The following is a 19,895-nucleotide window of genomic DNA, read 5'->3' on the forward strand; positions in this document are numbered from 1 at the left end:
TTCCGAGCTAACTCATTGATGTGTATGATCTTCGCCGAGCCTATGATCATAGGACCTTGTAGAGACGCTCTCGACGTACTGCTCCAGCTCCTGAACAAGGTGAATGATGCGATACGAATTTGATTCTGGGAGGATTGCCGATGCTCGCATCTCCATTTGCATTCCTGTTCCGCCTCTCTATCTGCCAACGCCCTTGCGTTGCACCTTGCAAGCCCCACGCCTAGCTAAAATATGGACGCTGGTTCTTCCAGAGTCAACAACATACGAGCTGTGAACACTTTAATGCCTCAGGAAGTTAAGGTTCTGTCTCCCTGTTCGACAAGGTCGTCCATTGTACACTTGCCACTACATCAGAGCTCTACTGTGTCTCTGAAAGACTGGATGAGTCTGATCCCTAGCCTAGCATTTCACCACCAGATTCCAATGTCAAGCTCGGCCTCGGAATCTCCTTGCAACAGAAGAACTGTGTGACATCCACTCATCGTTGACTCTCCGTAACGAACGACTCTATCGGCGACGTACGGTTCCGTTGGCCTGCCTCCGCTTCTAGTCACGGTTCTGGCCTGGGCACACGAAGCTAAACACATGTATAGGTCACACCTGGAAGTTTCGCCTTCCATCGGAAGCCTCTGCGGATGCGATCGAGTCCGCAATGTTTTCAAGCCGAATTTCCTCATGCGTCGCATTTTGTTGGATACTGTAACTTAGGCCACATGACGATGGAAGCGTGCATCTTTCAGGGCTACAACAGTAATCAAATTATCTGAAGCACGTCGTTGACTCGGACGTTTGCGAGTACGGGACTTAGGTAGATCAGGCAAACTGTTCAGAACTCCAGTCATATTCATGCCCCACACTGGCTAGACAAGCAATCGACATTGAGCTCACGTCTGGGTCAAACTAATGATCTCGATTTACTTGTGCCCTTGCTCTTTCTCTGCCCGCGCCGCGGCCTTGATTCCCCAATTAGATCCTACAATATACTATACACTTGTTTTCCCAAGAATCTCCAGCGAATTCTTATGCCTACCGTAACATACACTTACGAATGAAACAAATGCTGGGCGATCACGCACACCTCAACAACACACTACGAGCAAAGCAACTCTGCTTAATTCAATCAAACCGAGGCTGACGCTTTAGAAGTTTCTTCCCTTGGGCTTTGGAGAGCTGAACGTCGCTCCCTACGGGTAGCCGGCGGAGGCCAGAATTGGAAGCGCATGAAGTGCAAGTGGTGAATAACGTAGCGGAATTCGAACGGAAGGTAAAACAAGCTCATGCAAAACAGCCCGCACTGGTCAAAAAAAGGGGAACGCAATGTCAGTGGGGCGTATCAAGGCAATGGAGAACCGTTGCTTACGCCTGCGGAGACTGTTGTGACGATAGCTACTGGAGTTTCTTGACGGATCCAGGCATATGTGAGAATACCGGCAACAAAAATCAAAAATCCACTAAGATAAATGGCAGGAAGGCTGCTGAATGAGGATTCGCGTCGATGGGGTTCCAACTCACGCGTTGGTAAGGTGTATGCACGTATTCAGGGCAAATGGTATGGTTCTCTCAAAGATTGTTTCGCGGAAACGCAGGGGAGCTAGGTCTTCCCTCACTTGGCCTTGGTCGTAAGATCGTCGATGGGCAAGAAGCTGAACCGAGTCCTTCGGAACGATGCTGTCAAAGGACAGGGTGAGATGAGTTCCGTGACAGATGAAGTCAATTACACACCTGTACCATCTCATGGAAAGAGTTGCTATTTAAAAGTCCAAACGTATGAGCGCTCTGGTTCATGTGGAAGAATGAGGACACGAATGTACCAGTTATCGCTCCAGACATCGATAGCATAGTAGCGACAAGCATAAGAGAGTTGATCGCCTGGTATGAGGCACTCGTTCCATCGCCATCGGTTAGCGTGAAGGTCAAAACCTGTGCTTCAACAACAGAAAGGATTATTGCTATCAACGCCAATGACTGGTAACCTACCATTGAGAGGTCAATGTGATGTGGTATTTTGGAATGGCAAAAAGCAATTCACTTACCTTTCTGCAACGTTCTCCTTATGCCTTCCGCCTCTCCGTCGGATATCGCTCCTTCGTGAGCATCCATAGAGACGTATGTGGTTGGAGTCTGAGGAAATGGAACCCTGATCTTAGCGGGCGCGGAGGTGGGCATTTTGGGATGTCGGAGTATCAAGCAGGAACAAGGATGCAGGAATCTTCTTGGTATGGTTCAGGGGGGACGCTGATAGACCTCACACTCAGGATGCTCTATAAAAGCAAGGCAAACTTAGAGGTTCTGTGCGCCAGCAGCATGGCAGGCCAACACGTTGTCGGTAGATACAGGCTAACATCATTAGCTCCTTGAGGATCACTGAGAGACCCGCGCGGCGGCATCGTTTCTGTTGCACTAGTGAAAGAATACATTGCAGAGGAAGCTTGCTTTGGTAACCCCCACAATTGGTGGGCAGAAACGTGGAACCAATGTTGTAAGGCTGTGCTGGTACATTCCCACTTTGAAGTTCCTCTGCTCTCGTGCATGGGCGCTTAATCACATGAGCGCTCTGAAACGCATGTTGCTAATTGTGCCTTGACATTTTGGCTCGCAAGCAGGTCTACAACTACAAAATCCAGTAACCTTTCTACACCCAACCCCTAGTAGAACACTCTTGCGTCCAACTCCAAAAGAAATCGTGATTTGTACATGTCCTAAATGTCCTTTGCAATAATTGAGATCCTCCAAGCTCTTATGTGATAGTCGTAACCGTCATGCGATTTAGTGGATGGATATGCTGCAAAATCTTACGAATGATGCTAACACTCTAATCCGTTGGAGAATGAGCATGCCCTCTGGAAGAACTATCTTCCATCTTAAGCTCGGGGACCTCATGTTGTTGTTGATTGATGGGGCTGGAATTCCGCCGTCTCTGTCTTGCCCATCTCTCCCTTCTCCACCGATGGACGAGCCCGGGAATGATCCGGAATCGGCGAAAACGAAGGAGATGGACGACTCTGCGGAAGTCGAAGTGAACGTAAAATAGGAGCATCCAGAATGTTCCCCACTAATAAGTCAGAGGAGGTGAGAACAGTTGGGGAAGAACTGGTTAGAGAGTCAACATACTGCTATTCCAATTGTTACTATAATTGCGACCGCTTTCCCCTGCCTCAACCAACAGTAAACCAGAATACCCAGCATGAAGCAACTAAAACCGCTACAGAAAGCAAATAGTTTGTAAAAGATGAGCGAGAGGATCATTGATGGCTCACGTGTTTGTCAGATGAATGCTGGAGCTCAGCGCCCAGGCGAGCCACCTCTCGGAAAATGTTATTTCCTCAGGGTCCGTCAGTGCTTCGAGATCCTCCTCCCTCCGATTTTGATCATGCAACCACCTTTTGGCGAGGTCTTGCGCGGCTTGTTGGGAAAGTAGACTAATAGCAACGTTCCAACGTACTCATCGCACTCAACGCACGAATGCCTACCTGTACCACCTTGCAGACAGCGCCGCTATAAATCAAGATTATTACTTGGCACAAGGAGTGAAAAACATAGGGGAACTCGCCAGTAACAGCCCCGAACATGGAAAAGATGATAGAAAGAAGGAAGAGGGAGTTGAAAGCCTGAAACGGACGTGTGCCTCGACCATCGGTCTCAAGAGTGGCTGCAAGAATCTGCGCCTCGACGGCGGATATGAATGTCGCTATCAGCGCCAAAGTCGAGTAACCTATATCAACAAGGACACCCGAAAGTGATTTCAAGTAAGTTGTAAAACGCCCCCACAGGAAGTTCCAACTGTTTGACCTTCTTGAACAGTCTGCCTCACGGATTTCGGATCGTCTTCCTGAAGCTGTTGGGTTTCGGAACGCCGCACGCTGGATCGGGGTGATGGCGACCGTCTATACATGAGCGAAGGTGGTCGTGCAGTCGTTTCTGCCGGTGCACGCATCATCGAAAGTTTTGGGCGCTTAGTGATTCACCAGAGGAGAGCTTGAGTCGAGTCTTACCATTGCCAGGGATGACTAGGTTGGACATTGACATCGTTGAAGATGGCGTGGAAGAGAGGGGGGGATGACGGTACCAACTGCAAGCCCAAGCACCTGTGATTATTATTATGAAGCGGATTGATTACACCAAAAAAGGTAATCCTCAATGGCCGCCGAACCACAGCCCGTCAATGCTATGCACCTGCATAAGAAATCACTTGAAAAATGCTGAGGGTAGCCGACAATTCGCTGAATTTGAGATGCAATGTTCTGGTAGGGAAATATGTGAAATCAGCGCCATTCAACATTGGCGCACCCTTCCCCACGAGGTCGATTTGCTCGCCGAAGTTTCTACACTACCGGGCGAGGAACAAGTCTCGTCAAACACAGCTACAAATACAATAACAGTACAAGTGTAATAAATAGAACGAGCTGGGAAGGATTAGTGTTTTTTTTTAAAAAAAACGAAGGGGCGACGAGTGCTTTCAATTAGATCCCGACCAACCAATAGAGCCGGCAACGACAGCAAATGCCAAGCAGATGAAAGCAAGAAATAATAAAGCGTTCGATAGTTGGATGGTTCAGGACGAGGAACGAAGCCATGCAAATAGGTTCCACCTGCTTTTTCCGGTTGATGAGGGAGAAATTCGATTTCCTGTCACTCCGCTTTGGTCGCTCCCCACTGTGGACCATCTCTTAGACCTAATTGGCTCGCTTGGTGCAGGCTGAGAGTTGATGCTATGGATAGAGGTGGAGGGAGAGCCTAAAGAAGAGGTGAAAAGTCGAGGGCGGAAAGAGTCGAGTACGGTGCCCGTCAGCGGGAGATCATGCTGCTCATTTGCGAGGGTCCGCAGACGAGCATCTCGTATAAGGGACAAGATCAGAGATATACCAGCTCGAGACTGAAATGATTCGTAAGATTCACTGTCTCCACGAGTGCACACACACTTACGCGTTCTAAGTTGCGTTCAAATTTGTCGTGCCCATAGCGCTCAATCCGCTTGGCAAGGCCCCAGCCAAAGTTAGAAACCACCCTGGCTTCGGTTTTGTGCACGGTCGACCTATAGAGGAAAGAATGGTCTACATCGAGACCCAAGTTGCAACAGCCCTACTCACCCATTGGTGGCTTCTCTAAGCTCGACGTCCTCCTTCACGTTTAATATTTTGACATGATCGAGGTTCCTTGTTGTGCAGCGGACAACTTTTCCCCACGGATCCACTTCGCTGTCTTCCACAATCCAGCTCTCGGCCCGCGAGACTATTCCCCTGGGCAACCACTTAGGTACAGCACCCCGTTTAAGCATTAGGCGCTTAGTAACTAGAGTGCCCTCAGACGTATGTGTACGTGAGAGAACATCGCATGAAAGGACATGCGCAGCGTGAGGGTTGGGATAACGGAGGAAGAAAGCGAGAGTGACGGTTGACCATGACTCCTCATAAATGTGCGACTTCGCAAAGAACTTGACCATTGTTGCAGTATAAGATTGCTTCACGTCTGAGGGGGGATTGTCGAGTTTCGGGGGCGTGGCAAACTAAAAGTGAGAAACGATGAGATGTGCGGAGGCAGCGGCAACTTCAACACAATTTCTGGTCCCGTGATATAAACGCTTGTTTTCAGAGCACAGCCACTCAGTCAAACCATTGACCAATGTCAAGCGCGAGAGACCACGATGCCTCGATCTACCTAGCCGTGTATGTTTCCAGGTCGTCAGACATCAAGCGGGACCCTTCGTCTCTATCTTGCGCTCATCCATCGGTCACGTTCGTCAGCCAGGTCGGAGCTCTCGAAGATGTCCAGCTCGTCAGCGTGCCCAAGCCGGATTGGGAAGGAAATCGGAACGAGATCCTAGGACAATTGCAAACATTTCCCGGAGTAGTTCGAGTAGAAGTGCAAGAAGCAAAACAAAGAGCAAAGCGATCAAATGACGAACTTTAAAAGTAGTATGACAGCAATTACAATCTCATGCAGACACACAACCCAATAGTAACATAATCCTAATCGTCCAGATCATCAAATCCATGAAACATGCCCGGGTCTGCATCTTTGTCGTCCACTTCCATCGTTATTTCTTCCGGATACGTAAAGTCGGGCGTGCCCTTCAGCAGCTCTGTTTCTTCATCCCCCTCCAGTATCTCGAGGGTCTTGCAGAACGACTCATAGAACTTCTCTTAAGGTTTTTGTCGTCGAGTCCGACATAATCTTCTAGCCATCATCTACGGCTGCCTTTCCGTTGATGAGTGTACTCTGTAACATACTCTTCTCTGTCTCGCTCAACCCTGTTCGACTGTTGTTCTTCTGTGTGCCCGGCTCGTATTCCAGTGGTTTCTTTTTATCAATGTCCCAGTATTGAGAAGAAAGGATTGCTACCCATCCCTCATCAAATAGGCAAAAACAATCCACGAGTTTCAGAAGTTCCTCGTGTTGCTCGTCGGAGGGAGATCGAGCGACATCGGGCGAATGATGGTACATCGTGGACCGGTCAAAAATATCGATTGTGAGGCGCAGAAAGAACTGAAAGCGGATAGAAGTTGAGGACGGTGTCGGTGGTATTTGAAGAATTACCGAGTGGACAGGCATTATCATGTCAACATAGGCAGAAAGAGTGGTGAGCCTTGCGCCTGGTTTCTGCCTAGTGGAAGCGTCCTTATGAGATGTATACACCGCTGCTGAGACGATAATTGTGAACAAATGCTTGCCGCTTGATCCACTCGGCGTCTAAATGTATAAACTGTTCCTCCACCCAATTGCGAACCCGTCCTTCCTGAACAGCAGTTAGCTTCTTGTACAGCTGGTTCCGCCGCCCCTGTGCATTGGCGGTAGTCGGTAGTTGGTTCCGTGTGGACTGGGATCCTGGATCGGCTCCTGCAGGCATTCCTGTTGTGGCAGCCTCCGAGCAAACTGAATTGCGATGATTACCAATTCTCTGCACTCACCAATTGTAATCCGCTCCTCACCCTGAATGCAGCGGAGTTGGCTGAATAGATTACATGTTGTACCTATCTGATCAAATCGGCTCGACCCCATTGTCTAGTCAACTTCTTAACCATTCGCAAGCAGTGCAAATCGAACCCACTTCACAAATGTATCCTGCGCCGAGCATAACATATCTTCCTGACGAATTACTTCTGCGCATCCTGCGGTATATTGACAATTCCAGGCAACTACAGTACGTTGCTTCCACATCGCGTAGGGTACGCAGAGCGGCGTTGGACAATTCTCTCTGGAAGCAATTTTGCCATGACATCATATCGAAATGTCCTCTCTCAGACGATGAAAAGGAAATATCCTTATCCACCTGGAAGAGCGACAGCTTTTACGCCCTTTGGGTAGACTTCCTCCGGCGGTGGTTACCCTTAATTGGGTTTTGGGTTGTTGCGGGAGAGTCTGATTCTCGGGAGATAATCTGCATCACAGCTGCTAATCGGAAAGGAGCCATCCTAGTGGCTCGAGTGACAATATTTCAATGGCCTGGAAGGCGCTGTTTTGAGTTCCTGGGCGCGCATACGCCCTCCACCCACTTTACCGGCCACTTTGCACCAGGGCCGAGATATGATGTTCACGCATTTCGCTTTTATTTTCACCAGCCCGCAGCAGCCGATCCGGCTCAGTATGGGCCACTTCCATTCACCGTCGCCACGAAATGCATCACATGGAACGATCCTGATTCTTTCCCCTCGGAATCGCTTGAGTTGTCAAACGGCCGCCCAATTACACCCTCGCCCGCAATGGCGCATGCGATCTGTGCGCACGTGAATGACCAGAGACGGTTGATATATCCAAGCCTGTCCACTAATCCGAACTCACTCAACTCGATTGAATTTGGCCGAGGTATATCCTTCATCCCTGTGCATGCTCCTCGGCCAGCGGATCATTCGCGGGAATCCCTCGGAACGATTGATGATTTCCTCTCGAAAATAATCAATAGTGGTCTCTACGCTGGTTTATATGGAAATATGACACAAGGGCTCGAACTCACCTACATCACTATCCGTCGTCTCATCGCCGATGACTTTTCTCCCCATGTTCATGACGGCCTGATTCCACAGTTGGATCCAGATATCGTTCCTGATAACCCATCTATTCCTACTGGTGTTTTCAGGGTCGGACACCGGATTATTGAAGGGGTGAAGGTATATGGTGATGAGTTTGTTTCAAAGGGGCGGAGGTCCTTCATTGGATTTCTTGACATCGACAGGTCATTGACCGATAGTGACGCCCTGCTGTTGTCAAGTGATGCTAGAGCAGCATTGGCAAAGTTTGACAATGTGGTGGAGAAACACGCACGCGGTGAAAGCCAGACCGATGAAGCCGCTACAGAATTACACACTCTCATATCATCATATGGTCCGCCAGAGACCTCGACTCGGCACGGAGGATACCCATGGCCCATTTATATCCCAGTCGGGGCGCGCCCTGGCTTCCATGATCACTCGTTTGATGGTATTGTGTCCAACAGTTCCTCCACTTCGAAAAGGATGATGTCTGACGCAGAAATAATGTCCCCTGGAGAGGGCTGGACGTGCAGGGTGTGGTCCGCGGTGGCGGCGCGGGCGGTCTGTTCTGGGACGAAGCCTTCATTCACCTCAGCACCAGGGATGAGATTTTCGTGCATGGTCCGGCATTCTTGGACGTGATGGTATTTAGGCGTTTAACTCCCCCATGCTCTCGCCTGTTTGATCTGTAGCGTGTCCTGAGAGTGGGAAACTACCGTGTGATTGGACATTGAAAGGGTGCTCGGATTGTTTTGTTAGTTTATTTAATTCCGGGCGTCTACGGGAATGCAAGGCTAAATCAAACGAACACGCCGTTCGCTCCATGAAGGGGATTTTCAGTTCCAGCAAGTACCAGTTTCTGCCCAGCCTAATGAGTGGGCGGCAGGGGATCCTGCTTCGCGTATAACCCATATGTATGGAGTTGTGGTTCTACCTTTTGCCAGTGTGCGGTATTGATATTGTTTCAGTGGTAAGCCCTGGTTGGTGGTGGTTGGCGACGGTTGGCTCGATATGACTGGGTTTCTGGATCGGCTCCTGCCACAGGCTCATGCTCATACTCCATTGCTGTTGTGGCGGCCTCTGGGCCTTCATCGCAAACTGAATTGCGATGGAAAGATGGTTTCACTGTCCAAGTCTCTACAAACGGCACTACGGAAAAGGTCGGTTTTGGGCGCATAGGAGGATTTGGATAAACGTAGTTCAGGCGCGGAGATGCGACTGAGGGCCAGTGGCAACGGCCCCGGTGAACCAACGAAGTTACTCACATTCTTCGCTACAACGCTCTCTCCGCCAGCTCGGCAATTTATCTCCCCAGCGCAGGGTTGCTGTCGTTGGTCCTGGTGGGTCCGATGGGTTAATGGCTTTCTGCAGCAGAGGTCTCCACCTAGGGTGGACGCCTGTGTATATTTCTGGTGCCCCACTAGAGAATGCTTCTCTTAAGGTTGCCTCTGGTGTGTGGCCTGATAGGAATAGGAATACTCGTCTGGCTGATGATGACGGCAACCACTGCTTCTTGGGGTGCATAGGTCGTCCCAAGAAGCGAAATGGCGCCTACCTCCGTCCGGAGAAACCTTCCTCGCATGTTCGCTGTTTCCAGTACTGTCCCCCCAGAGGAAACAGCACTCATGATCTGAGCGAACCGAACGGGGGGCTATTTCCTTACCCCCAATGATTGATTCTTCTTCATGACGATGACACAGGGATGATTCGTTCTTTGGATTTCGGCGGGCCAGACAATGGAAGTGGAATGTTCAGCGGGCACAATAGTTGAGACGGAAGAAGACCCTCAAGCACGCATTTGGGATGCGTGCGTGTAGCATAAGCCATTAGTAATCACATGAGCACCAGCGAGTCACTGTGGCTTCGGGTTCCTGGATCCCAAGTGTTGCAACTGGCATTTGACTTAGAGAAAGTAGAGTTCGCAGGGCCCCTACGAGAATGATGGGCCAAACGAGGACGGTGCAAGGGTAGGATCTGCCATGTGTCCACATTAGATGATGATTAAGTGTGCAGAGCGGCGCAGAACACGCCGTGCCAGTGTTGTCTTCCGCTGGTATGGCGAGACGACAGCCAAGCGGGCACACAATGTCAAAATGTGGTTAAGTGCTGCAGTAGCGCGCTTAATTCTTCATTCAACCTAGAGTGTTGTTGATTTAATCATCGAAGCCAAGATCCGGGTGGCGCAATTAACGGTCAATCTATTCCGGGGTTATGATCAACCTTGATTATCTACTTTTACTGCACTTGTCATTCCGGGGGGGGGATGCCAGCGATGCGCAGATATGTAGAGCTTCAGTTGACATATGCGGTACCTCACCCCATATTCGTTAGCACTTACGGAGCTTAAATAACAATTGCACTCATCTCCATTCCGAAACGACGAGGATGGTCTGTCCATGACGTTTCCCGTGAATTATGGTTTGACATGCTTCCAGTGACACTGTCTCAACACTCATTATCTTGATTATATAGCCAGCCGTGCATGCACATCGTACTATATATAAAGGCATACAGGTATATTCCTTTGATCGACGCTGCATTACCGAGCCTCATCCCAGTCCTCCGGGTGGCCATACTACGCTACCGGGTCACACGTACCCATATCGCAACGGCGTGGAAGAGATTGAGCGGGGATGACGATAAGATGTGCCAGTATAAAGCATAGGCGACGCAACCGATAAAAATTCAACAATTACTGTTACCACATCAGCGGCGAGAGAGAGAGTGTGTGTGTGCCATTAGCAAGTGCAAGCTAACAACGCTGCTTTGAACATTTCTTTGAAAAGTTCTGTGATCTTGTTCCATCTGGCTTATTCCCCCTTGCCTCGCCAGTTGTGGTGTTTTGTCTTCCTTTACTCCGCGGGGCAGAGACTCGTTACCACCAACAATAATGTTATGTACGTTGCCAAACCTAACGTTACAGAAATAGTACACGATACATACTTCAAAGACTGTCCACAGTTCCAAACAACATTGCAGCGCAAAAGACATTGAGTGTCTGACCATGACTTGTGGAAATGGCTTCGATCAACGGCGTAAAAGTCCAAGCTAGATGGAGTGGACCGAGTTCAAAGTGGACATGGCGCACTCACATAGAGATCTTTCTCGCCAACTGTGTAGTGATGCATCCATGTAATTCCGAACCATCACTCAGCAATGCCTCAACTGGGCCTTAAATCCAGCAATGCTGACAGCCATTGAACTAGGTGCTGGGTGGGTAAGTCAAGCGCTTAGGATCCGATAGCACTTCTACAGACAACGAGGAGTCCAGTTTAACGCGTGACGCCTCTGCAATGACCGTCTCTAGAAACTCTACGGATGAAACTTAAACATGGGCACTCTGGGGGCTCCACGAGTATCACACGCACAGTAGGTAGGCAGGATGGTACCGAAGGCTTTCAGAATGATCCAGGCCATTGAATGGCTGGGAGAGCTGGTGCATTTGTAGGTGTCAGGCTATTTATGTTGCCATACATAGCGAGTTTGGGAGCATGTTGGCGCAATCATGTCCAAAACTATAGCCTCCGGAACAAAGCGAGTTGGAGAACGAAGAGAAAGCGTATGCAAAGGATTGTCTGAGCTCGCTGTAGAAGTAGGAAGACGCCATTGAGTAGCAATAATCACAGCGGTTTCGAGGGAGTCCTGCCTTCTACATCACAGTTTCTAGTGTTGGAAACTGCAACAGTGTAGCGGACAAATATGCTGGCACCAAAGCTAGCCAGGGCACCCAAGTAGATGCGGAGTTGCGCTCTCTCATGACATCATGTGGACCGCTAGAGATCACGAAGAGCACCCATGCATGTCAAGTGCGTCTGGCAGTGTGCATGATTCTGTCTCAATGGCACCCCGGGTATCGCAGTCAAAAAATCCTCTATTGTGAAAGGATGTCCGCTATAGTGTGCTCACTGAAGGGGATTGAATAGTACAAGGTGTGGTAGAGGATGGTTCGCCGTCGTCTATCATTCACCTTGGCTCCAGAGCTGGAATATCTAGGCACCATGGGATTCGCGAATGCGACGGTATTTAAGCGTTTAAGCCACACACGCTCACGCCTATTTGTCCGCAGTTAAAGATAATCTTCTTAACGTTGGATTAGAGTCAACGAGTTGCGGCGAGGAATTCCCGCGTGTCATGCATCTGTCGGTCCATGCCGCACCACAATTGAATTACGCTTGCCTTTCTCCCTTGAGCAAACAATTGCAGCTCTAGTGCACCTTGCGTGGGCACGCATGCGCTTGTTATCGCGCTCGTTCTGTTTCATATGTCTGGGGTTTTCAGCGCTACTTTTTCAGTCTGGACCTGCCGCCGCTCTTTGGCCTTTTCCACCAAAGCGATTCAAGGGCAATGCACTACTTAGCGCTGGGAGTTTAGGACTCGATAAATTAGACGGTCGAATAGTGGCTTTTGGAGACTTTGATGGGAACCAATTGTGCGTGGAAATCTGGCGCCAGCGTCTGGCATTGAGCAGTGCATCTGATGCATGTTTAGTCTCGATGTGATGTCACTGAGTGAGGACCAACAAACCATTCGCGTGCATCTTTGGGATCATGGTAGTGTCTAAACTTCGCACTACTTCTGCTCGCAGCGCTTACCCCTTACGCAGATGCATTCGAATTTCGCCCTTCGAACCAGCTATCTCTTGGTCGCAGGATTGTTAACGTGATTCCTGCCGATTACAATAGGGATGGGAGGCTCGACATACTAGTCATGTGCGAATCACGAACACCAGAAGTGCTAGATTTATTCCTGTACCTTGGCGTCGAAGGGGGTTTTGGTGTGTGCTTGCACCGTTGCTTTCCTCTCCGAGTTTAAGGCTGAGCAGATCCGGTTCACAAGACAGCAACGTCATCACGCCACCCCAGTCGACTGATGCTCAGCCTTTACTTATTGATGCATTTGGGGAGATGAAGGTAGATTTACTGGGCGTTGCACCATCGCTTGTTGGTCACTCCGGCTTAACACTATGGAACAACACTCGTTCCGGTGGAGATGTTGGCCCCGAGTTCTTCCATCTGTTAGTTGAGGGAATTGTCCCGCCAAGCACGCGGCTAATCGGCAACTTGTCACAGCGTCGATGCACCTCTTCAGGGAACAGCGTGTATCATTTCCTCGCCGCACAGCAATGCTATTGTAGACTTTGATGGCGATTGTCTCGGAGGCACGTTGTAAGACCGGGTGTAGATTTGTGGAATTCACATCTTTTCGTTACAGACGTCTTCCTTACATGCGGGTCTCACTCTCACAAGTCATTCCAAATATGGACCAATATCAAGGGCCGAGGTTTCACGCTTTCTCGGTCGGGTTCTTTTCCGGAAAATACTGGTGCCATTTCTTTTGCTGATATGAGTATGTTTCACGCCAACGTTTCGACCCTTGCTCATCGATGTCCAACAGATCGAGATGGGACAATCGATATGATTTTTCCCACCTGCTTATCAGTTTCTATGTCCACCGGGATAGGTACTGGTTGTAAGATCAACATTGTGTACAACCAGCAGAAACCACTCTGTGCCTCAACTAGCGGGGCGTCTGGTCTTGGACAGACGAACTACTGCAGGCGTCCTGATAACCTGTGCAGCTCTGATCCTGACTTTCAGTTCGACTTCAATCAAGTGCTTCCCTTTCACCTCAAGCGAGTAACGTTTCCTGATCTGCTTTTTTCTTTTATTCACCAGGGCATTGTCTCGTACGATCTTGCGGAACTGACCCCTGATCAATCCGATTCTCTGTTGCTGTACGATATTACCACTAGCCCGCCCATACCGATCCCAATACGTATAGGAGATTTGGACCTTGACGGCTTTCCAGATCTTGTCCCCATTGTTGTGCAGAAGCGTGACCGTTCTTGGACTACTCCTATCCTACTATTCTCCGTTTCTTGCAGGAGAGGATTAGCAGGCTGCAGTGGAAACAAACTGTCCTCCGGAAGGAGCTATAAAGTAATGACGAAGAATACCCAAGAGCTCTATGACATCAAGGATGCTCGCGGAGTAGCATTGTTGGATTTGGATGAGGATGTGAGTCAGTTCGTAGCTTAGGTTGAACGGAAGTGGCCGACTTTTCGTTCTCACTAAGGGCACACTTGACCTCATGGTTCAGCGCACGGGGAAGCAGATGGGGACGAAGGTGACGTTCATCCAGAACAATTTCTTCCATGATGCATTTTTCTTGAAAGCGATTGGTAAGCTGTTCATGCTGCTATGGGATCATCGTTATACTTTGGATGTTCTCTTCAGTTTTGAATGGCGCTTGTGTTGGATGGTGCATCCCGGAACATTCTAATGAGACGAAGTACCATGTAAGTTTGTGCACTCCTGCAACACATCCTTCTTCCAAAACCTTCTCCCCAGCCATTTGGTGTTGCGTACTCTGGGCCATCGTACAAGTACACTGTTATAGATCCAAACGGTTACCGGTCTGCAGCTCAAGGTACGATCTCAATATTGACACTCGTTCCATCAATCCTCATTGTTTGGTAGTTGGACAACTCCCGCAAACGTCGTATCATGCTCTCCAGACCCCATATGCGTTTTTCGGCCTTGGTCGTACCAATAATTACATCGAAAACCTCTTTGTCGGCTCAACAAAGACGCAAACCTACCATTACATCAACATGGAGGGTGTCATACCGAACTCCAAGGTCGTCATCAGCCCTCCAATAGGGAATCGACAGCCTTCCGACTGGAAAAAAGAGCTGTACTTACGGCCGGGCGAGTGGATTCCTGTAGTCTCACTAACTGTCGTTATTGCAACCCTAGTTCTAGCTATTATCTGGTTTATATTACACCTTAATGAAAAGGTATTCTCGATCATGCTGGTGATAGTGATAGGAAGTTCTGACTATGTTTGCTTTCAATAGAGAGAAGATGAACTTGAAAGGAGGAGGAAGCTTCACCATATTAACTTCGATGCTTTATAATTATTTTGATAGGACTACACCTGTACATATTTTGCGTATGTAGTCATGAGGATTGGCAGGAGGTTGTGTGACAGTGACACCAGAGGTTCTCCGCGTTCCTGGGGTGTTCTCCATGAACTACAACTCCATCAGTGACCTGTGGGCTGTCACTATTGGCTGAGGACCGTAATGCAAAATGTATCACAACTTCAGAGATGGAGCAAAGCTATTCCTCTTCGCTCTCTCGGCGACGTGCGACACCGGGGCCTCCGCACCCCACAAGCGCCGTCACCGGAATGGACCCAGCTTCTTGAGCAATTTGCAGAGTTGAACCCTCATCCTATCCACTTGCCCACGCTATTGTCGTATGGATCCCCTGTTACTTCTTCTTCTGTGCTTATATCTGCTGGGTACACTCAGGCTGAGATCGCCTGTCGCTTAGCCCGCATATCGCATAAATTCGACAAGCTTCCGTTCATATGCGGAGTGAATCCCCACATTTCAAAAGTACATATGCTGTATCGAAATTCCTTTGAGGATCTCGCCAGTGTGCCAAGTGTCAAGAACGAGGACGAGAACATTGATTTCTCGGTGCAACTTCAAAGACATATCAACCTTCATGCCCACGATATTCCAACCTTGTCCAAAGGGTGAGTTTGGCCTGAGTTTGGCCTCCGGCACGAGTTGTTTATACGGGGTTACGGCTACTGGACGCCAGTTTTGCTGAATGTGCAAAATACATGCCGACTGAGGCCATAACCGAGTTCTTGGATGACCTCATAACAAGTCGTATCGGAGTCCGTCTTATTGCAGAGCAGCACGTATCTTTGACAGAGACTCTTGCTTCGGCTGAGGCCAAACGAGAGAATAGCTCCAAGGTCGGAGTGGTCGATCTGGAATGCTCGCCGAAGCGAATGATACAGATGTGCGCGTCGTTTGTGAATAGTCTTAGTGATGCGACGTTTGGAGCATCACCTCCTCTTGTGATTGATGGTATCGTCGATGCAAAGTTTGCGTATGTACACGGATCCCTTTTATGCCCCGTTTCCCCTTTGTTGAAATCACAACCCCATGCGCAGATACATCCCTGTTCATCTCGAATACATCGTAACGGAAATCTTAAAGAACGCAGTTAGGGCGTCGGTCGAGCAGCACCATGCAATTCGTTCAACTGGCCCGTTACCACCCGTCCAAGCGACCATAGCCCCATCTTCCTCGTTCCTCTCTCTCCGCATTCGGGATCAAGGTGGCGGAATCCACTCGAACAATCTCAATCGCATCTTCTCATACGCCTTCACCACCGCGGGGAGGAATGCAGAAGAAGCTGATCTGGATTGTGATGAAGGGAGCGGAGGTGGTCCGTATGCGGCTCAACAAGTCGGAGGTAGTGCCGCGTTTGCTAGTGGAGGGAATGGTGATGATGGTCCTGCGTTCTTTGGTGAGATGGCAGGAAAGGGGCTACAGACGGGCCTGGGGACTATTGCAGGTTTAGGCTATGGGTGAGTGATATGCAAGGAGTTGCCGGGAGTGGATGATTTGTCACTGAAACTGCAATGCCAGTCTTCCCCTAGCCAAGCTATATGCCAATTACTTTGGAGGTCAGCTTGATTTAAGAACATTACATGGCCATGGGACGGATGTGTTTATCAAGTTACGAAGATTGGGGGAAAACTCGGCTGCTGAGATTTGAGGCATTCTGGACACTTGAACACTCTCGTTTGGCTAACTTGTTCATCGTTTGATTGTACCGTCATCACAAACAATCTGAATTACTTTACATGTGTGAAGATAGGTGGGTGTCATCAGAAGTGTTCTTTGAGTGGAGGTCCTTTACGGGTGGTGAAATTTCATTGATACAAGGCATTAGCTATGCAAACTTCGTTTTTACGCCCGAGGATTGACTAGGGCGATGTAAAGCTGATGGAACTAAATTTGCCTGCAACACCTGTAGTGGCTAGAAGGGATATTTAGGTGCTGATTGTGTGCGACGTGGATTTGTCTTTCCTGAACGCGGCAGCATTTGGACCCAGGCGAGGAAGGATGTCCTTTTCTACAGCCTTGCCACTTTCTTGTCCTCTTTTTTTGGTTTTTTATGCTTCCAACTGCCCAAGAAACCATGCCAGACGCATTCCTGTTCCTTCTGATCGCCCTCACTGGCATCGGCTTGGAATGATCGTGCGGGCAGGATAAGTAAATCGCCTATCCTGGCAGGAACATCAAGATCTGAAATTTGGCGAGGATAGATTCCGTGTCGCGCGACCATATACCGGAGTACCGCGTCTGTGAACACACCAGGTCCCGTCCATTCGAGGACGTCTAGCGAGTCCGAGTCAGCCGTACCTGATTTGATGGCATCGTCGTATTTCCTTACTACATGTGCTATGGCGTCAAGGAAGATTGGATGGGAGGACTTTGCGGCCATGGTCCATTGGACGATCTGAATGCCGCGAGAGAATGTTTTGGCTTTCCATTGGCCATCGCACCTGAAGTTTCGAGGGAAACAATCATTCCTGGGGGTGTGTTATGGACGAATTGCGAGTTAGTCAGATAGTAGGGGAGGGCTCCGAGTACTCTGTCGGACTAGTTGCAGCAGGTTGAATTTAGCTGTTGCCGAGTGTGCCAAATAGATGCTTACAAGGTCAATGGTACGAGATGTTCCCCAGTCTTTGAAGGGACGGGTGGCGGCGGTGTCAATATCGGTGTAGATCCCTCCTTTATGAAGGAGGATAGCGTAGCGTAGGATGTCGGCCTTGAGAACGGGCTTTCGGACGGTGGAAAGGATGGTAGACATGGGGGAGGGTGGAGGGAACATTCCACTAAGATAAGCGTCCATAACGGTATCATTGAGATGTCGGAATGAAAGACTTGAAACATTTGGCATTTAGAAACATAACGCATGGAAAAAACGTGTCATACCAACCTAGGATCGTTTTGAGCCCAATACCGGAATTGGGAAGGATAGTCTGATGGAGGGACATCGGATGTGGTGTATACGCGGTGTGGTATTTGGCCTTCTGGAGACCATGAGGTAGGATTACCTTCGATGTCTAGCCATTTCAGCACGCTCCTGAGAGGTACGGGATCGTTGGCGTCGTCATTCGAGAACAGCCAGCCACCCCCACTTCTAAATAGTGAGCGCCAAGAATTCTGGATATCTTGGACATATGCATCATAATCAGTGCGTCCTAGCCGTATCTCCCACTCGCGCTCGTCCCTTTCGCGGTCACCCGATGTGACATAAGAAGATTGTAGGTGTTTTAGGCGCTTACACGCGACGTTGGTGAGACGCCTTGTGGGGTTAGAATGAGAGCGGAAAAGAAAGAAAAGGACGAAGACACAGAAGAGTCCAGTGAGGAGTGGTGAGCGCTGAAAGCGACGAGAGAGAGGTGATGTTGAGAGCATGTTAAGGGTGCTAAACCATATGTTGCCAATCTTTAGGTTGTGGCTTCGGAATATCCGACGTGCAGCATTGAGAGGGTGAACACCCCGCCCTGCTGCGCCTGGCGATGGCGAACGACAGGAGTCTTCAAGAGATAACCCGCGATAGGCCGCTTCACTCCTGAATGCCAGCTTTGTGACCGATTACGCGACTGCGGTACCAGTTTCTCAGTAGGCACTGCTCAGAAGCCCGTCACTAGGTTGGTCCGGACGAAAGAAGTACCACACCTAAGGTGGCTATGAAATAGTGGATGGTTCGCACGATGAGCTGAAGAGGGTGATGACAGGCGAAACGGGCAACTTGAGTGAATTTGGGATTTATACAGTTTTTCACCCCCAAGGTCCGGAGTTTGTATTTTTGCATGTAGACGACTGCAATTTTGCGTCGAATTACATGTAATTTGGGCGAATAGTAGCCAATAGGAACATCATTTCATACCTCAGCTAGCTAGTTGGTGAACCCAAGATGGAGGAAAGACTCCGAAAGAGGACGCAAATTCAGTGTCCAAAAATGGCAATCACCCCTCATTGGTTACCATGTCCCACAGCCAGTGTTGGGCAGACATGGTCCCAAATGGTCGCATGGTCCGGGTCCGAGGTCTGATTCAGTAGACCCCATGGTCCGAATTGTCCCATCAGTTGTCTGTCGGCTGAAGCCGGGACCTCGCTAGTTCAATGTCGGCAGTGTCGGCAACGAGTTTCGCGGAAATAGCCGCAAATAATCACATGAGGCTCGGGTTATTCCTCGTCTGGTTGGAAACCGGCTACTTCCGTATTTCGGACCTTGAGACAATGGACCCTTGTCGGAAGCACAATCAGACCACAAATGGTCTGATCGTGTCAATGCCAACACTGCCCACAGCACATACGACCAACAACCTGTCACGCGTCATGCGAAGGTCTTGGATTGAATTGAAAATCAACAAAATTGAATTGATTTATGGCTCCGGTAACTCCCGGAGGCCGTGGGAAGAGGTTGTTGGTCGTGCCAGTACAGTAACCTGCGCACGTCTTCCAGAGTCTTGCAGTACAGGAAGTCCCTGCACTTCATTTTGGAACACAGACAGGACCTGAACTTGGCAGGTTGGATGGACACTTTGACGTCGCTACATACTGTACCTACACGACCGGGAGCCGCCTCGGGTTTGAGCGTGACAAGGGAGAGCCTGCCGCAAGCGGCCCTTCAAGGCGTGACACACCTCCAGAGGCATGACACATGAGTCGGCATTTTCCTGCACAACAAAATAAGCAGGCAGCATATATTTCTAAATTTGAACATTCGAAAATTCCCCTCTTGCAAAAATCCGCGAAAAGTGTCAAATGGCGATTTTCGTTTTTAATTCATGAAGTATAATTGCCTTTTTTGGAAATTGAAAAATTGAATTAAAAATGTCACAGCCACCTTGAAACCGTACTCAGAGTCACAGCGTGACGAGGGACCCAGAGCCTCAGACCCAGTGTGACGCGTGACAAAGGACCAATTTGAGCCGTGCCGCAAGGCCAGCGTGACGCGTGACAGGCTCCCGGTCATGTAGGTACAGTAATTGATCACGAGCTTGATATACATATATATATATATTTACAATTTGCCGACT

The 19,895-nt window shown here is 49.3% G+C and overlaps 9 protein-coding genes across 9 annotated transcripts; 4 read left to right on the plus strand and 5 right to left on the minus strand.

The window, feature by feature from the left end:
* Window positions 1-831: 831 nt before the first annotated feature.
* EI90DRAFT_3027115 (uncharacterized protein) lies at window positions 832-2,107 on the minus strand. The gene is made up of 6 exons (XM_039057967.1): window positions 1,978-2,107; window positions 1,812-1,920; window positions 1,723-1,747; window positions 1,513-1,668; window positions 1,361-1,451; window positions 832-1,294 (listed from the first exon to the last, which is right to left on the minus strand). Exons 1-6 carry the CDS (start codon window positions 1,978-1,980, stop codon window positions 1,121-1,123), a joined length of 558 nt encoding a protein of 185 aa, XP_038923677.1. The 5' UTR covers window positions 1,981-2,107; the 3' UTR covers window positions 832-1,120.
* A 2,111-nt stretch (window positions 2,108-4,218) lies between these two features.
* EI90DRAFT_2963644 (uncharacterized protein) lies at window positions 4,219-5,556 on the minus strand. Its single transcript, XM_039055463.1, has 3 exons — window positions 5,088-5,556; window positions 4,924-5,032; window positions 4,219-4,873 (listed from the first exon to the last, which is right to left on the minus strand). Exons 1-3 carry the CDS (start codon window positions 5,438-5,440, stop codon window positions 4,553-4,555), a joined length of 783 nt encoding a protein of 260 aa, XP_038923678.1. The 5' UTR covers window positions 5,441-5,556; the 3' UTR covers window positions 4,219-4,552.
* Window positions 5,557-5,571: 15 nt separating this feature from the next.
* EI90DRAFT_3027121 (uncharacterized protein) lies at window positions 5,572-5,909 on the plus strand (the record flags this gene model as incomplete). Its single annotated transcript, XM_039057968.1, has 1 exon — window positions 5,572-5,909. The coding sequence occupies exon 1, from the start codon at window positions 5,620-5,622 to the stop codon at window positions 5,905-5,907; it is 288 nt and encodes a 95-aa protein (XP_038923679.1). The 5' UTR covers window positions 5,572-5,619.
* A 131-nt stretch (window positions 5,910-6,040) lies between these two features.
* Window positions 6,041-6,923, minus strand: EI90DRAFT_4715 (uncharacterized protein). The gene is made up of 2 exons (XM_039067671.1): window positions 6,669-6,923; window positions 6,041-6,601 (listed from the first exon to the last, which is right to left on the minus strand). Exons 1-2 carry the CDS (start codon window positions 6,842-6,844, stop codon window positions 6,175-6,177), a joined length of 603 nt encoding a protein of 200 aa, XP_038923680.1. The 5' UTR covers window positions 6,845-6,923; the 3' UTR covers window positions 6,041-6,174.
* An 887-nt stretch (window positions 6,924-7,810) lies between these two features.
* On the minus strand, window positions 7,811-8,278 carry EI90DRAFT_3027134 (uncharacterized protein). The gene is made up of 2 exons (XM_039057969.1): window positions 7,949-8,278; window positions 7,811-7,879 (listed from the first exon to the last, which is right to left on the minus strand). The coding sequence occupies exon 1, from the start codon at window positions 8,159-8,161 to the stop codon at window positions 7,997-7,999; it is 165 nt and encodes a 54-aa protein (XP_038923681.1). The 5' UTR covers window positions 8,162-8,278; the 3' UTR covers window positions 7,811-7,879; window positions 7,949-7,996.
* Window positions 8,279-12,117: 3,839 nt separating this feature from the next.
* On the plus strand, window positions 12,118-14,953 carry EI90DRAFT_2987054 (uncharacterized protein). Its single transcript, XM_039056002.1, has 12 exons — window positions 12,118-12,393; window positions 12,453-12,514; window positions 12,568-12,738; window positions 12,801-12,978; window positions 13,034-13,122; window positions 13,176-13,310; window positions 13,359-13,981; window positions 14,040-14,145; window positions 14,201-14,262; window positions 14,315-14,393; window positions 14,444-14,763; window positions 14,824-14,953. Exons 1-12 carry the CDS (start codon window positions 12,194-12,196, stop codon window positions 14,881-14,883), a joined length of 2,085 nt encoding a protein of 694 aa, XP_038923682.1. The 5' UTR covers window positions 12,118-12,193; the 3' UTR covers window positions 14,884-14,953.
* A 35-nt stretch (window positions 14,954-14,988) lies between these two features.
* Window positions 14,989-16,552, plus strand: EI90DRAFT_2963653 (atypical/PDHK/BCKDK protein kinase; the record flags this gene model as incomplete). Its single annotated transcript, XM_039055464.1, has 5 exons — window positions 14,989-15,512; window positions 15,581-15,877; window positions 15,942-16,198; window positions 16,271-16,361; window positions 16,423-16,552. Exons 1-5 carry the CDS (start codon window positions 15,052-15,054, stop codon window positions 16,550-16,552), a joined length of 1,236 nt encoding a protein of 411 aa, XP_038923683.1. The 5' UTR covers window positions 14,989-15,051.
* Window positions 16,553-16,912: 360 nt separating this feature from the next.
* On the minus strand, window positions 16,913-18,264 carry EI90DRAFT_3010679 (uncharacterized protein; the record flags this gene model as incomplete). The annotated part of the gene is made up of 4 exons (XM_039056388.1): window positions 16,913-17,202; window positions 17,346-17,442; window positions 17,498-17,678; window positions 17,783-18,264. The coding sequence occupies 4 exons, from the start codon at window positions 18,262-18,264 to the stop codon at window positions 16,913-16,915; spliced, it is 1,050 nt and encodes a 349-aa protein (XP_038923684.1).
* A 605-nt stretch (window positions 18,265-18,869) lies between these two features.
* Window positions 18,870-19,513, plus strand: EI90DRAFT_3284399 (uncharacterized protein; the record flags this gene model as incomplete). The annotated part of the gene is made up of 2 exons (XM_039066916.1): window positions 18,870-19,296; window positions 19,319-19,513. Exons 1-2 carry the CDS (start codon window positions 18,976-18,978, stop codon window positions 19,511-19,513), a joined length of 516 nt encoding a protein of 171 aa, XP_038923685.1. The 5' UTR covers window positions 18,870-18,975.
* Window positions 19,514-19,895: the final 382 nt, after the last annotated feature.

The sequence above is a fragment of the Cantharellus anzutake genome (assembly GCF_015039405.1).
Source record: "Cantharellus anzutake strain C23 chromosome Unknown EI90scaffold_1, whole genome shotgun sequence".
NCBI classification, from domain to species: Eukaryota; Fungi; Basidiomycota; class Agaricomycetes; order Cantharellales; family Hydnaceae; genus Cantharellus; species Cantharellus anzutake.

Coding starts and splice junctions, on each gene's coding strand:
- EI90DRAFT_4715 (XM_039067671.1), bottom strand. CDS start 6,844: ATGCCTGCAGGAGCCGATCCAGGATCCCAGTCCACACGGAACCAACTA. Junction 6,602..6,668: donor GACGCCGAGTGGATCAAGCG/GCAAGCATTTGT, acceptor CGCTTCCACTAG/GCAGAAACCAGGCGCAAGGC.
- EI90DRAFT_2963644 (XM_039055463.1), bottom strand. CDS start 5,440: ATGGTCAAGTTCTTTGCGAAGTCGCACATTTATGAGGAGTCATGGTCA. Junction 5,033..5,087: donor CTTAGAGAAGCCACCAATGG/GTGAGTAGGGCT, acceptor TTTCCTCTATAG/GTCGACCGTGCACAAAACCG. Junction 4,874..4,923: donor TTGAACGCAACTTAGAACGC/GTAAGTGTGTGT, acceptor GAATCATTTCAG/TCTCGAGCTGGTATATCTCT.
- EI90DRAFT_3027115 (XM_039057967.1), bottom strand. Junction 1,748..1,811: donor GATGTCTGGAGCGATAACTG/GTACATTCGTGT, acceptor ACTTTTAAATAG/CAACTCTTTCCATGAGATGG. Junction 1,452..1,512: donor TGCATACACCTTACCAACGC/GTGAGTTGGAAC, acceptor CATTTATCTTAG/TGGATTTTTGATTTTTGTTG.
- EI90DRAFT_2987054 (XM_039056002.1), top strand. CDS start 12,194: ATGCGCTTGTTATCGCGCTCGTTCTGTTTCATATGTCTGGGGTTTTCA. Junction 13,123..13,175: donor TGATGGCGATTGTCTCGGAG/GCACGTTGTAAG, acceptor TTTTCGTTACAG/ACGTCTTCCTTACATGCGGG. Junction 13,982..14,039: donor TGTTGGATTTGGATGAGGAT/GTGAGTCAGTTC, acceptor GTTCTCACTAAG/GGCACACTTGACCTCATGGT.
- EI90DRAFT_3027134 (XM_039057969.1), bottom strand. CDS start 8,161: ATGTCAAGAAATCCAATGAAGGACCTCCGCCCCTTTGAAACAAACTCA.